Raw genomic sequence first — 15,651 nt, forward strand, 5'->3', positions numbered from 1 at the left:
ATCTTTGACACTGCTGGTAATTTTTTTATTATTTTTTAATGGGATGGCCTCAACCTGTTGTTGCCTTTACTTCTATTGAAGGGATTCTTTTTATGTTTTGATTTGCTAGCCCCTTAGAACCTTTGAACAAATGGCAGATAAATCTAGCAAACAAAATTAAACCAAATCCAACCTTTCTGGTTGTACTGGTATACAGAGATAATTAAAAAATAACTCAGATATTTTAAAGATTTGAAAAGATTTCTTACCAGCATACATGTGGAATGTAAGTCTCTCAATCAGTTTGACAACAGTTCCTGCCTTAATAATTGGGATTCCAGATTTGGGCTGCATGTTTTCTTCAAAAACAATATTTTCTGTAGAATCAGGTTCTGCAAATCTATATAGCTCAGGACTTGGAAATCTCATCTGCTCCTCTTTCTCTTCTTGCAACATTGTTACATCTAACATGCGTTCCAGGGTACTTCTGTACTGTAAAGAGATCAAGGCTGCCATCCAGTTGTTCTTCTCTTCAGCCGATTTAGCAGCAAAAATAACACTGTTCTCATCTTTCAAAATGATTTCAAAAGCATGCTTGTACTCGTTAGTGTTATCTTTATCATTGATCTGTACCTTTCGCATAAGAAACTTCTCTTTCAGACGATATTCTGCATTGCTAGCACCAGGCAATCTTGGTTGCCCATGATTTGACTTACAGCAAATCATCAGACCATCAAAGAGAAATATATGTCTTTCATGTTTGGCACCCACTCGTGTGAGAGTTCCCTCCATAATAAATTCATTGCAGCACTGTCCAATGTCTTTTCCTTCCCAGCTATCAATATTCTTCTGGATCTCGTTCATTTTCTTGATTGCTAGCTGCTTCCCCTTCATTTGTTGACTGTAGAATCGGCATGCAGATTCACTTTGAAAAAGGAGCAAGATGATATTTATTTATACAGTAACAATCACATATTCAGCAGAAAAATAACATGTTTGTTGACAACTAATGTGGGAAAGAGTTTAATAGGATCTAGAAGATGATAGAAAAGAAATCAGCAAGTTAGCTTCAACTGTATGCAGAAAATTTCAGATCTGAAATTGCTGTCATGCTTAAAAATGTAATTGACAAATCAACAGGTTCCAGTCAGTCCGACTTATTTAAACTGTCAAGTAGCAATTAATACTTCATTAAGAAATAATACAAATATATGAATATTACTTTTCATTCTTATGTATTACATGCACTACATGCCCTAAACCATTACCAAATGAATTAGTACAAAAACTGTTAAATGCTCTAAATTAGATATTTTTGTTTGGATAATGGTTAATAAAAAACTATTTTTTCTTTCTGCTTACCAGTAGAGTCTCAAGATGCATTTACTAGAAGCATGAAGGCAAACACACATAAAACTTTAAAACAATAGCTATCCGGACTTTGATGTCACTTCCTCTGAAAAATCATATTGTTGCAAACTACTTTGTTCGTTGTTTACTAAGAAAGGAAACTGAGAAATCCAGATCTACAGCACAGTGCTCCAGGACTAAAAAGTAGGGAGAATACAGAAGTGCATTTACCTAAGCCTTCTCTTTGCAAGACTTTTGGAGCAAATTCTTTCCATACTACTCTGAAGATTAAGCAGGGCTGTAATTGCTTGTTTCAAGCACTCTTTATCTTCTTCATCTTCACTCTTCTCTTCTAATTGCTATGAACAGGAGAGAAACAATTTATATAAATATAAAATCTTACAGATCAGTTTTTAGCTTTCAGAGGAAAGCATTTTTTTTAATTGAAAAAGTAATGGAGAAATTTTTTTATTGAAAGCATTTCTTTTTGATGTAGTTATGTTTGTAATAATCTAACAAATAATAACAGTATGAGAGGAAAGGGACAATTTATCTACGAAAATTTCCTGCTGTTTATATGGAAAAATCAATATTCTTCACACAGCACTGCCAGATATAGCCTTGAGAATGGATGAAAAATGAGCAAATCTTTCACTACACCAATTCCTTGTAGGCTCTCTGTCCAAAACAATATATAATCAGATTAGGCCCCTTTTTATAGGCCAGTTTGAGGTGATGGGACTTAGAGGAAGTGAGAGATAACATTGACAAGGGAAAGGAATGGAAGTGGCGGTATGAAGCTGGGTAGGAAAGAGGAGAAAACAGCACTGAAATCCTCTCAATTCACTTTGCTTTGGATCTTTTTTCAAAATAATAATTATTAAAATTATAATTATATTGATAAAAAATTATACCAATTGAAAAATAAAAAGGAAAAAGAAAAAAGTTGCAGAAAGAAAAACAAATAAGAATAAAGATAAAAAAGAATCTTTACTCATGACTCAGAAGATTCATAACAAATATAAACCATTTTACTAACTTATCACCTTTTCTTAAAATACAAGAAATAATCTTTTTCTTCCCATGAAAAGATTATCTGTAAGCAAATTCCTAAAATCTTGAACTTTCAGTCCTGATCAGCAAGACTATTAAAAATTATCAGAAACAACAATATATGTATCTTAATCTTGATCCAAAAAGCAACTTTATATTCCTCTATTTTACTTTTAATAATCTTGATCTAATATAGTCCTTTCAAATCATGTCCTAGAACTTGATTTATTTTCATTTTTCATCTTCTCACAAAATTCTTTAAAGGTTTAACTCTTCTGTAAATTCAATATAGGAAAATTATCCAGGTCAGTCTCCTGATTTGTTATTTATATATCCCTTTTCATTATTAAGACATCAGCTAGATTCTGTTATATGTTGATCCTTTTCCACATCATTTTTGCAGATTGTTATTTTTAAATCCACTTTCAGATCAGTCTTAGTTTTGTCCAGTAAAACATGTTCCTCTCCATAATATCTTTTATGGAGATAGTCTATCTATAGAGGCAGACAAGTCTTAAAATTAACTTCTGGATCCATTGCTCAAAAAAATCCCTCAATATGTCAAATGTTAAAATATTTTGCCACATTTTGTATTAGTAAATCTAATTTAAGTGTTAGTCTCCTTTAATTGTAATTGTAAGTTCCTTCTAATTCTCTCTAGTATCCAAACCTTCATAGTCACATCCTATCATGTTTTTTTCCTGGAAGAATTCAAAACAAAAGCATTTTCCAACAGGATTATTATTATAATTAATTCCAAATCTTATTTCAAATCATCTGCAACTTTCCAAAACAAAGTTATCACCTTTTTGCTTCTTATTCAGAAAAATAAAGTTCTTAAAAACTTTTGCTGAGACTTGAAGAAAACTCATCAGTATTTTCAGAGTTTGTGATCCAAAGATTCTTAATAGCTAAAAAACAATTCATAAGCAATTTCCAAAAGTGATTAGAAAAGGAAGTATGTAAATTCTGAAGGTGCCAATTATGGCTTGAACAAGGTGGCTATTTGTTGTCTACCAGAATTCTAAATCCACCGGAGCCAGCTATCTTGGAGTCTCCTCGCAAAAGCAACTGTCTGGAATACTTGCAGGCAATCTCAAGTCCTCTCCTTGTTCAGAAAGGAATTATGAAGACCCAGTCTACTTGCTGGCTCTTCATTCTGCTGATCCTTGGCTCTGCTTTTACAGAACTGTCTTTAATGAACCAATTCTTCACTGCAAGTTCACTTCACTTTGGATCTTCACAAACCTAGTAGTTTTTTCTGCTAAAGCTTCTGTATCTAAAAGGATTACTGCAAGTATTATTTTTACTGACTGCCACAAAAGAAATTCAGAGCAGTGGTATTTGTCTTAGGAGGAATTAGAAGGAGGAGTTCTGAGGTAGACAGGAGAATTTTGAAGTCCACACATGGTCTGCCTAGCAGACATCTCCTTAATAAATTATGACGTGAGAGGGATTTTTAAAAAAATACCTTTGTTTCTGCAATCAACTCTCTAATCAACAGTAAAGTACTGTACAACAACACTAACTGGTACCTAAATAAGAAAACTGCAAAAGTACAAAACAACTTTTAAAATAGAGTATAGTTAGATTTATAGTATACTATTTATTTTTCTTACATGTGGATTTTTTAGAGTTTCAACATAGAAAACATAGAAAAGTGTTGTAAAACTGATAGAGTAAAAGCAGGGAGATTTAAAGCTGTGGATGACTTTGGGCCAGTTATCTTTTCTTAGCACAATCTATTTCACAGAGTGGATGTTTTTGAGAAAAAATGGGGAAGAATCTCATGTATTCCTGGATGAAAGGTAGAATGTAAGTCTAAATAAATAAGAAACAAACTTTGAATTTATAACACTGATAAAAAGTAATATTTAGCAAATTTTGAAGTCTTTAAGCAACAATAAAAAAGAGAGTTGTCTTTAAATTTTAGTTAATATGATACAAATCATAATGAGAAACAGCCTGGTTATGTATGAAGAGAACACTTCAATTCTTCTTCCTCATTCCCTAGTTTTTGAATCCTGCTACTGAACTAGCAGTATCGAGCTCAACATACATATTGAAATTCCTGAAAATGGAGAGCTTCTTTAGGGATATATCATTGACAGTTTACTGAAAACTTAATAAATATTAGATGGAATTATATTTTCTTACCTTTAAGAGTTCAAAATAGTGAAGACAATGGTAAACAGGTACTAGAAGTAGCCTAGGTAAGACATACTGAACAGCTTCTTTAAAACCATATCCAATTGACTGGAAATTAAAAAAAAAAGTATTTCAGTGTTACAAGTCTTATGATACCTACAATATCCATTATATAAATGCATAACATACCTGCAAATAGAAGGCTGCTCCAGGCTTTGATAACTGGCTAAGAAAATGATCATGAAAGCCAGTCCGTAAAATATCTTGAGTGTATGATTCATAAGGATCAAATGCTAGCTCCTAAAGAAAGATTTGAAGAATATTTCAACTATCTCATTGCTTCAAATTATCATGTCAACATACATTCAAACATTCATTAATCTATATATCATTGCAAGATACCCCTGTACTGACAAAGATATATATTTAGGTAGGAAGTATTCAATGTACATAAGAATATATTCTTATTTCTACACAGAAAGTTATTGGTGTTTCTGGCTTTCAGTGTTCACAGGTTGTTTAAAGTGTTCATGATTACAATCTTTTAAATTAAAAAAATCTGAAATTACAATACATAGACCAATAGTAAACATAAAGCTAAACATTAAAGATTTCAGATATTTACTAGGCATTTTCCAATTCCAACAGTAATCAATTAAAAAAATTATATTTAACTAAATTTGGGTGGCGGGTCTAGTAGCAGAGCAGAATGTGGGCATTCCCTTGATTTTTCAGACTTTATATAGTGTTCTGTCCCCCTCCACAGTCTGGGAGACACGAGCAATGACTTAATTAGCCGGCAACTATCAGCTCTGGCAGCAAACTAGTGAGCGTCTGCCAAGTGTCTCTGTTATCTCACTTGATGTCAATGAGTCAGCCAGGAAACCACGAACAAACAGGACTTCAGCTCTAATTCTCCCTCTAAGCAGTTGATTTGCTTGCTATGAGGTGGTATAACAGCCCTTGCTGCTTTTATATCCTGTGGGTGTGGCTCCATGACTCAGCACTTCCTAGGCCTGCCCCACCCCTGCTTCTGTTGTTCCCGCCTCTCCTGCCTACGAAACCTAGGGTCCAGCCAGGCCTGACTGCCATCAGCTGGGTCTGGAGGCGTGGCCGGGGGGGGGGAAAGAGTCAGGGGATGGAGGCCTCGTTATCTCCTCCACCTGGCCTGCCTCTGGCTCCTGGAGCTGAGCCAGGGAAGCCGGTGCTCCAGAGGTAAGTCCTGATGGCCCTTCCTCCACACTTTTCGAGTCACTTTCTGGCAGGGGGCCCGGCTTGGGGGGTGCAGACACAACACATAGAGAGTACATAAGAAAGAAGAGAATTACTGAATTCTGAAGTGATGACTTCCCCCAAAAATGTGCATATAAAGACGAATGATTCTTATCACGCTTGTGTGTCTAACCTGTACCTTCATTGGAACTAGAAAATTGCAGTTACTCTTGAGTAAACATTGATGTCTGGGCCCTATACGAGTATGTACACGCATTTTCCTTAGTGACAATATGAATCAGTTATGTCATTTCTGGAATGATTTTATTTCACCTCCTGCTAGCAATAGCATTTAGACTTATATGCTACTTCACAGTTCTCTTTAAGTGGTTTACAGAGTCAGCATATTGCACCCAACAATCTGGGTCCTCATTTTATCAACCTCGGAAGGATGGAAGGCTGAGTCAACCTTGAGCCTGGTGAGATTTGAACTGTTAAATTGCAGGCAGCCGGCAGGCAGCAGAAGTAGCCTGCAGTACTGCATTCTAACCATGTGCCACTGCGGCTCTGCTGTAGTTTTATAGAACTTTTATAGGTAGTCCTCACTTAATGACCACAATGGGGGATTAGTTTTGGATGTTAAATGAAGTGGTCATTAAATGAGATGCTCATGTGACCACTTGCCTAACAACCACAATCCCAGGACTCCCTATTGCAACTGTTAAGCAATCTCATGGGTCATTAAGTGAACGGAGTCACTCTCTATGCCTACTGCAGGTTCAGAGGGATTTTGAGCTCTGTGCTTGTCCGAATTTCACAGCCAAGGTCTAGGCATGGATCTTGGAGTCCGTCTATTGCTCCCTCTGGAGAGACACAAGCAAACACGGATCAGTAGGGAGGTCTTTCAGCCAGCCCCAGAGAGGAAAGGGAGTCTTCTTGACAGACAGTGGCCACTTGAAACCTTCCCTGCCAGCTTCCCCACTGACTTTCTGGGGAGGATGACAGAGAACTGCAAAGGGCAATGATGTGATCAATGGAAACTTGGCAACCAGTCGTTAATGTGAATAGATTGCCAGGTACACAGATCACGATTGCATGGTGGTATTTTGTAACAGTCAGAAGTGCTTCACAGGTCATCAAGCATTCAAGATCATAGAAACTTTGAACCATCATTAAGCGATTGACTGTTAAAGTGAGGACTACCTGAATTGTTGGTGGAATCCCATTAAAATATCAATCAGATCTCACCTTGCTTAACTTTTTGGGCATCCAGTAAGGTCTGCTTAGTCTGCTAATATAGGATCCAGGATCTTTAACATTTTTAACTAAAGTCTCCACTTGACTTAATTCTGGTTATGAAGGATATCCAAGTGTTTGTTGGAATGATTTTTTAGAAAATAAAATAAAATATTTCCTTTGAAAAATATAACTTGTTTCTATGTTTATAGAATAGTCTGCCCAAAGTTAATTTGGGATTAAGTGGCTAAAATAAATTTAAAAAAGAATATTTGATGTTCTTTGTTCTCTCCTACTTTAGAAGATACTATGATGAGGTGGATAATTTGTTGTTAAGAGGTTCAGTAAAAGAAAATTGCAATGAATTACAATAGTAGGTAGTTAAAACAGCAAAAATTAAAATTAGAATAAATAAAATGAAAAATTACAAAGATCTTTTTCCTGTTGCTAGAATGGTGTATGTGCCAATTAGATCTCTATAGGATCTGGAAATGGGTCTTCTGAGGAAGATGAATGGTTTCTAAATCTGAAAGATAGATAAATACAGGTAGTCCTTGCTTAACAACTATTTGTTTAGCAACTGCTCAAAGTAACGGCAACATTGAATGAATTGTACTAATGCTCAGTTTCTGAAGTTAAGTTAGTTGAAGCATCCCTGTGGTCATATGATCAAAATTCAACCACTTGGCAGCTTACCCACACTAATGACCACAGAGACACTTCAAATCCTGCCTATCTTCTCTCCATTTCTGAAGAAAAGGCTTGGGAATTTTATCTGTCTCACCTAGCTGCCACTTGCCCCTAGGCCTCTACTTCAGTCTCATAGCTGCCATAGCCTAGGAATGCCATCTTAAGCCCCACACTGTGGCCAGTCATGCCAGGTGCCAAAACCCAGCCACCCTAGGGCCTGCATGTGATTTGAAAATAAGCAGCACAATCTTCTCATGACTGTTAGAAAGTCTTATAACTTTTCTGAAAGCTTTACAAAGCATTGCGAGAATGGTGTGAGTGGCCTTGGGTAAAAGTCCTAGCATAGCCAGCAGCTGTCTTGCATAGGGTCATGTGTGACTTGTCAGCACAAGATGGTCAAGGTCAGGTGGTAGAGCCTATGGAGTGCAAGGAAGCGGGGGTAGCTGGGGCCTTTTGCTATGGTGCCTGAGCCTGGCATGGGGCTTGAGGTGGCACCCATTGTCGGTTTTTGAGGTTCTGGGGCTGAAGTAGAGGCCCAGTGGTGGTGGTGGTGGTGCTTAACTGGACTGTCTCAGCACCAAGTTATGCTACTGTGCAGAAAAGCCAAAAAGGCAAGAGATGGGAATGGGAGATAGGTGAGTGGGAGGAGAGAAAGAAGAGGCAATCCTGTACCTCACTGAGGCTCAGGCTGAAAAAGGATCAAGCCAGGAATGGCTTGGATCAAGATAGGTCTTTGCCTAATGACCAGTGGACATGATAATGACAGCAACAAAGACTTTTGTTGCCAGTATTGCCGTCACTAAGTGATGCAGGTATGCAATATCATGCTTTATAATCACATCACTTAGTAACTGAAATTCTGGTCACAATTACCATCATAACTTGAGAACTATCTGTCCTCAACCAGCTGATCTTCAAGCCAATCTAAATAAAGCTCCTCTTTAGGAGCTATACATTCAAGAGACCATTCCGGAGAAAGGGGCTTCAACTGTGTTCCCTTTCTCTTGAACTTCCATCAGTTTGGACAAATCCCAGGAAGGGGCTTTAGGTCTAGAAAGCAATGAGACACTAGAAAGCAATGAGATATTATTGTATTATTGTACAATATTATTGTATGATTAGATTATTCAGTTCCCCTCAGTAGCCTAGTCATGTGTTTGTACTAACCAAAGTTTAGTTATACACCATAGCAAACTAAATAGAAGAGTACTAACACTTAACTGCAGAACTCTAGCTTCTCAAATGACTGAATGACTCAGCACCTAGCTTCATCAAATGGACTTCCTCTGTCTTTCATACAAAGAAAATTATTCTAGAGGGCAACCAAGGTTGAATCCCTAAAACAAACACTAGATCAAAAACAAAAGTTTAACTTTGAGTATCTGAAAGTGATCAATCACTGTTTGACTGAAGCATCTTCAGCTTCTGTTAATAGTGTTGGGAAAAAGTTTGATTTGCAAAGATGATTTTATTAATCTCCAAATCAGATTAATCATCAAACTAAATCAGCTACCTTCAAATCTATTTACCGTAATAGCTTCTGCATGCCAGAGTTTTTTTCTCTAAATAGAATAAATGTTTTGTATAAGACTGAAACTGATTCATAAATCCCTGATAACTAACTTTTTTTGATGAAAATACAACCACAGGCAGCACAATCTGCTAAATACAATTAAAAAGTATAGCAATATCATACTTCAACCTTGGGGCCAAAAGAAACTGCTGACAACATCACATTTTTTAAAAAAGTATGATATACCCAAGTCAGAAAAACAGGAAAATAGAACATAGCAGCTCATTCATAAATAATATTATAATATTACCTACCTCTGCTAAATCTTCAAAACAACTTCCTACTAACGGATGGGGACTGCCTTCATCAGTCATTTCTACTGTATCTTCAATATGGCCTAGCAGCTTCACACTAAGTTCATGAATGTCTGATACTCGGCTGAATATATTTTCTACATCCTGTAAAACAAATATATTTATACATACAGAAATAGGAATTAAGATATTTAAATACCAAATTTGCTGATCATGGGATATCCTACATAGGAAATAATGAAATAGTATCCCACACAATGGGCCTTCATATTCAACTTTCACTATTTATCTCATTACTCAGTACATAGCCTACACAGACACTCTTCCCATCTTAGGCACAAGGCTCTTCAGATTCTCTTCTTTAATTAGATTTGTACTTAAAACTCAGAACAGCAAGAAGCAAAACAGAAAAGTTTTTTTTTTCAATTTGTGGTTAGTAATTTAACCTTTTTTAGCCAAGAATTAATCATATATATATTCTGTTGTAACCACCTAATGAAATTTTAGTACTGCTAATTTATAATTGGTATCACATACTTTTAACGATTACAGGTAGCCCTCGACTTATGACCATTTAACAATTGTTCAAAGTTACGACTGAGCCAAAAGAAAGTGATTTATGACAAGTCCCTACACTTAGGACCATCATAGTGTCTCTGAAATCACATGATCAAAATTTAGGTGCTTGGCAACTGGCATGTACTTATGGCAGTTGCAGCATTTCAGGGTCATGTGATTCGCAGGGGGCTTTGACAAGCAAAATCAGTGAGGGGAACTGGATTCACTTAACGACAGAAAAAAAAAGTTTGTAAAATCAGATGGGACACACTTAATGACATTGCTTAGTTCCAATTGTAATTGTGGTTGTAAATCAAGGACTGTCTGTAAGTAGAAATACAAAATACCTAAATACTTTATTTCACAGGGTTTTTTTGCATGAGTTACAACATTTCATAGACTGTTGTTATTTGTACAGATTCACTTTTATTTCTTTTCTACATTACATAGCAAATTAGAATTAAGAGGAAGCAAAAATGTATGGAATGTTACATCTGGAGAGCTTTTTTTACTGTATCTATAAGAATTACAGTAATTAAGTGTGTGTGTGTGTACTATACACATATATATAATGTGAAATAGATCTGAATGGCCTAATTTGTTGGACATTTTTATGTTTTAATGTTAATTACATTCTTGTATACATTTATAGCCATTTAAGGTAAGCAATTGACTCAAAAGAAGGTTCACCATAACATTGTAGTCCATTTACAGGATTCAATTGGCTCCTAGATTAAAAATCTAAATTACTATTCATAAAATGATATAATGATATGTAACTTTGAAAGGTCACCAAATGAACTTGTAAATCAAGGACTACCAATATATGGAATGGACTTACTTATTTAAGGATCATTTGAAGTTACAATGGCACTGAAAAAAATATGACTGGTTTTCACATTACCGTTGCAGCATCTCCAGTCACATGATCAAAATTCAGACACTTGGCAATTGAGTCATATTTATGACAATTATAGTGTCCTGGGATCATGTGATCACCTTTTGCGAACTTCTGACAAACAAAGTCAATGGGAAAGCCAGCTTCACTTAACAACCGTGTTACTAACTGAACAAATACAGTGATGTATTTAACAACTGGGGCAAGAAAGCTCATAAAATGGGGCAAAATGCATTTAACAGCTGGCTCACTTAGCAACAGAAATTTTTGACTCAATTTTGGTCATAAGCCAAGGACTATCTGAACTAAAAGTAAGAGTGCTTTGGGGGCAATCTCAAAACAACTGGAACACTATTTGATTACCAACTTTTATAACAGTTGTTTTATTTTTATTTGCAGGTCTTTGCATTTTATTATTTTCTCCAGTTCCTTCTTTTTTATTTTGCTGTCTTCAGGTACTGCGATGTCCACTTGTCAGACTTATTTTTCTTATTAAGAATTGTTAAGTCTGGGATGTAATATGACAACTGCCTATCTATTTGAATTCTAAAGTCCCAGAGCAATTTAATTTCTTCATTTTCTATTACTTTGTCTATTTTGTGGTCCTAACAGTTACTTGCAGGTATGTAGTATTTCTTGCAGATATTCTAAGGAACCATTATTGCTATTTTGTCTTTTGAGGGGTTTTTTGGGACGGTGTTGTATTTACTTTATAGTCTCTCGATAAAGACTTCCTCATATGATATGAAGGCTATTGAAGAACATTTGATGATTTTTATATATTTGTATGTTCAAAATGTTTTAATAATGTCAGTAGGATCACCTCATCTTTATGTCTGTCTCAAGGAATTCTAGAAGCTTTATCAGACTTTTAGGTTCAACTGGTGACTATATCTTAGCTCTAGAAGAAAGCTGGCATACGTATACAATAAGGTATATTACAGATATGTAGCTAGCCAAGAGAATTTGGGGCTCAAGTGGCTATATTATACTCTTAAAGCATATATATATTTAGAGCAAGCATGCACTTGATTTTAAGATGCTATGCTCATTTTGTTTTTTCCTAATCTAGCACTCTAATAAAATACTTCTCCTGAATAATGCTAGCAATATATAAAAAATAAATTCAAGGTACTTACATGACCTGAAAACAGTTTTAGATTGGTAATAAATGGTTCTCTAAAAACTTTTATTATGAGATTCAGTTCCCTTATATATTGTCGAACTTCTGCCATGAATGATTTTACAAGATCATAATAGGTTTGTTCTCCTGATGTGGAAGGCTCCTCATCAGATAACGTCAGGGTACTAATATCTTCTACATCTTGATGGAACATATCCATCAACACCTGTTTGAAAAAGAGGAAGATCTTAATACCAGATATCAAAAAAGGCAATATATTGTATTGTACAATTGAATAATAAAATGTCAGTGTGAAAATTAACAAACTGTGTTAAGCAGTACTTGTCTGAGAAGTACTTGTCTGAGAATCATATTGGCAGAATGAAAATTTTACAATCAGCAATATCTTACTTTAAATAAGCATAATAACTCAAATGGATATTTCATCACAATCTCATTTAACACTTAAGAAACCTGTTAATTATACAAAATTGTGCAACAGTCAGAACCTCAAGATTCTGTTAAAGAATTTCATTCAGAAATACTGATCAATACTGACCAATATCATGAACCACTAACTGAGGAATGGAAAGTGCAAAGGAGATGTTCATTATTTCCTCTTTAAGCCGCAGCTTTTTGGAAAATTGATGGAGGACCGAGATATTAGCATTAAAGATGACGTTAAGAGAAACAAATGAGAATCCAATTTCCTATTTCTCAAAAGCCCATGTCCATGTCTAAATTCAACTAGTACCAAGATGACATAGCTATAAATATGACTGTACATACCTTATCAGCACACATTGCCACTTTGATGTCCTGTTTAGTAATTTCATCATGTCTTATATTTCGTACATAGTTTCCAACCAATTTTAAAATATCTGCAGAAATGTATTCCAATACAGCTACAATGTAAACAGATACTTGATGGTCAACTTTATATCCCAGGACTTCCTGAAAGAGATAAACTTATTTTAATATTTCATTATACCTAGACACACTTAATAAATGTATACATTTAAATATGAAAAATTATTCAACCAAAGCACAAAGAAACATTGACAGGTGCACAAATTTATTCAGCCTCCTGTAGATACTAGAGGAATTATAGTGGAAACACACCATTGTGAGGTCAAAGGAGCAAAGGCTTACTTTTTATTTCTGAATGTCTGTTTAAAGTTTTCATAAAATGCCATAATACAAGCCACAATTTTTGAATTTTCCTTCTTTGGTTTCTACACCATTTCACTTATGAAGAATTTGAAGTATTCTAAAGCTTTCACATCTGTTATTTTGCTGACGCTAATAAGAGTATCTATTTATTTGAAACATTTACTGGCTACCCAACTCAGACAATGTGACTCAGATTGGCATATAAGAGCTATGTAATCAAACAGAGCCAAGACCATTAAAAACCAAATAAACCAATAAAATGATAATCAGAACTGAAATACACAATACTCACCAACTAGGAGTTGTGCTCATCCTGAATCAAGCACCCAGAGACAGATCAGATCTTAACTGACTTACTATAAAGTCAGGCCCAACCATTTGTCAATAGAGGTAGGGGTGGGGAAATCATTCCAAAGAGCAGGGACCAGCACTGAGAAGGTACACCTGGATCCTACAAACTGATGTCTAGAGTAAACTTGCAGCATATGGGGTGAGCAGATACCCTTGGGAACAGGTAGTCCCCAATATAATCCAAAATTTGATTGTTCAGTATTGGATGCTGAACTATTTAATCAAATATTTGGTATTAATATTTTATTGAACAAAGTATAGTAACTCAGATGACACATTGGTGACGATGGCATATGCATTTTTAGAGTTACATTGTATTTTTAATTCAACACTAAAACCCAGCTTAATTCTGTTTTTATATATAATTCATGCATTCATACTGAAACATGTAACAACCAATTGAATTTTTCAGAATCCAAAGTGCATAAATCTTGCATTTAGACTGACTAAGAATACATATTACTTTTCATCTGTGTTGGTTCTGAAAATAGGTTTAATTTAAATTGTTTAATATTGCCACCCGCTCCAAAAGATTCTGAGCAGCTTACAAATTCAATAAAAAGAACAGAATAAAACAGTTAAAACAAAACCTATATAATAGGCAGCTCAGACTAAGGCAACTAGAAACGATGCCGGCAATATGGAATAAGGCTATTATGGGGAATTGACCAATAGAACACTCCTACATTAACACCGTGCCTTGGAACAGAGACAGGTTATAATTTTACTTCTTTAACAGAGAAGTATCTCAGAGCTGTCAACCAGTAGACCAGGTTGCATTATAAAGGCTGCTTCATTTTCCCTTCACTGGAAGTATTTAAACAAAGGATAGATAACCATCTTTCCAGAATGATTTAATATATCCTCCATGAAACAGATGATTAGACTACAAGATCTCTGAGATCTCTTCCAATTCTATGATGTTATAAAAACTATAATCCTCAGCCTTTCTCCAGAGCTATGACAATATTTAGGTACTCCAAGTCTCCAAGTATCATGTGTCACAGACACATAGAACAAGGAAGAAATCCTTTTCACAATCTACAGAAGGGCAGGGATAATGCCTGATCTTTGCTTTGCTGAAGCACCTCTGAGTTCTCCACAATCTAATCCTCATCAGAATAATGGGAGAAGCAGTGTATTGACAGTCAAACTTTCTGACTGGCTACTAATGCCAGTTAAAATAAGCAGATATCTAATTATAATCTTTATTAATTACAAATGACAGATTGTTTAAACAAGTTCTAGATGGATTGGAAAATAAATTATATTTATAAGTTTTAGGAAATTGGCTTCTGTTTCAAAATATTACTGGTTATCTGGGAAAAAAAACTAATCTATTGAATTTGTAACACATTATATATTGTGTTCATATTACTTACCTTTAAGAGTGGATGAATTTTTTCTACTGGAAGAAATAATGGATTTCTTCGCTTCCTCTTTTCAATGGCAGATTGCGCATCAGCTATTGCCCATTTATCAATCGGATGAGGAAAACTTTTTTGGACACGATCCTTGTAACATACAGAGGAAGTAGAGTTAAATATATATAAACAGTAAATAGCTTTTTGCATTACCATGTCCTAAGTAAAGCTACTTTTGAGGGTGGGGGAGATTTTTTTTTTTTTACTCTGTATTTCATTTCACCTTCAAAGCCCAATATATAACATGTACAGCAAATTATTTAATCCAAAAATATAATGGGATAGGCTCAAATAAACTATGTACAATTGATAAGACCCATGGTGGTACAATGGTTAGAATGCAATATTGTAGGCTAACTCTGCTCACAGCCAGGTGTTTGATCCTGATTGGCTCAAGATTGACTCAGCCTTCCATCCTTCCGAAGTTGGTAAAATGAAGACCAAGATTGTAGGGGGCAATATGCTGACATTTGTAAACTGCTCGGAGAGCGTTGTAAAGCATTATGGACCAGTATATAGTTACTGATAGGCATTTAAAACAATTAAGCAAATAACAATTTTATTTGACATCTTTAAAAAAATAGTTATAATGGCATTAGACAAATATCCCTTCAGGGGAACATTTGAGA

At 35.2% G+C, this 15,651-nt stretch overlaps 1 protein-coding gene across 2 annotated transcripts in view; it reads right to left on the minus strand.

The window, feature by feature from the left end:
* Positions 1 to 15,651, minus strand: part of SOS1 (SOS Ras/Rac guanine nucleotide exchange factor 1) — a 48,679-nt gene that overhangs the window by 25,412 nt on the left and 7,616 nt on the right. For both annotated transcript variants that reach the window (XM_058165050.1, XM_058165051.1), the window contains exons 3-10: positions 14,981 to 15,112; positions 12,864 to 13,028; positions 12,091 to 12,300; positions 9,496 to 9,639; positions 4,720 to 4,830; positions 4,540 to 4,638; positions 1,561 to 1,688; positions 249 to 904 (exon numbers count right to left, since the gene is read on the minus strand). In XM_058165050.1, the coding sequence (XP_058021033.1) occupies positions 249 to 904; positions 1,561 to 1,688; positions 4,540 to 4,638; positions 4,720 to 4,830; positions 9,496 to 9,639; positions 12,091 to 12,300; positions 12,864 to 13,028; positions 14,981 to 15,112 (1,645 nt within the window). The remainder of the gene's footprint in view (positions 1 to 248; positions 905 to 1,560; positions 1,689 to 4,539; positions 4,639 to 4,719; positions 4,831 to 9,495; positions 9,640 to 12,090; positions 12,301 to 12,863; positions 13,029 to 14,980; positions 15,113 to 15,651) is intronic.

Source organism: Ahaetulla prasina, chromosome 1 (genome assembly GCF_028640845.1).
Source record: "Ahaetulla prasina isolate Xishuangbanna chromosome 1, ASM2864084v1, whole genome shotgun sequence".
Classification (NCBI taxonomy): Eukaryota; Metazoa; Chordata; class Lepidosauria; order Squamata; family Colubridae; genus Ahaetulla; species Ahaetulla prasina.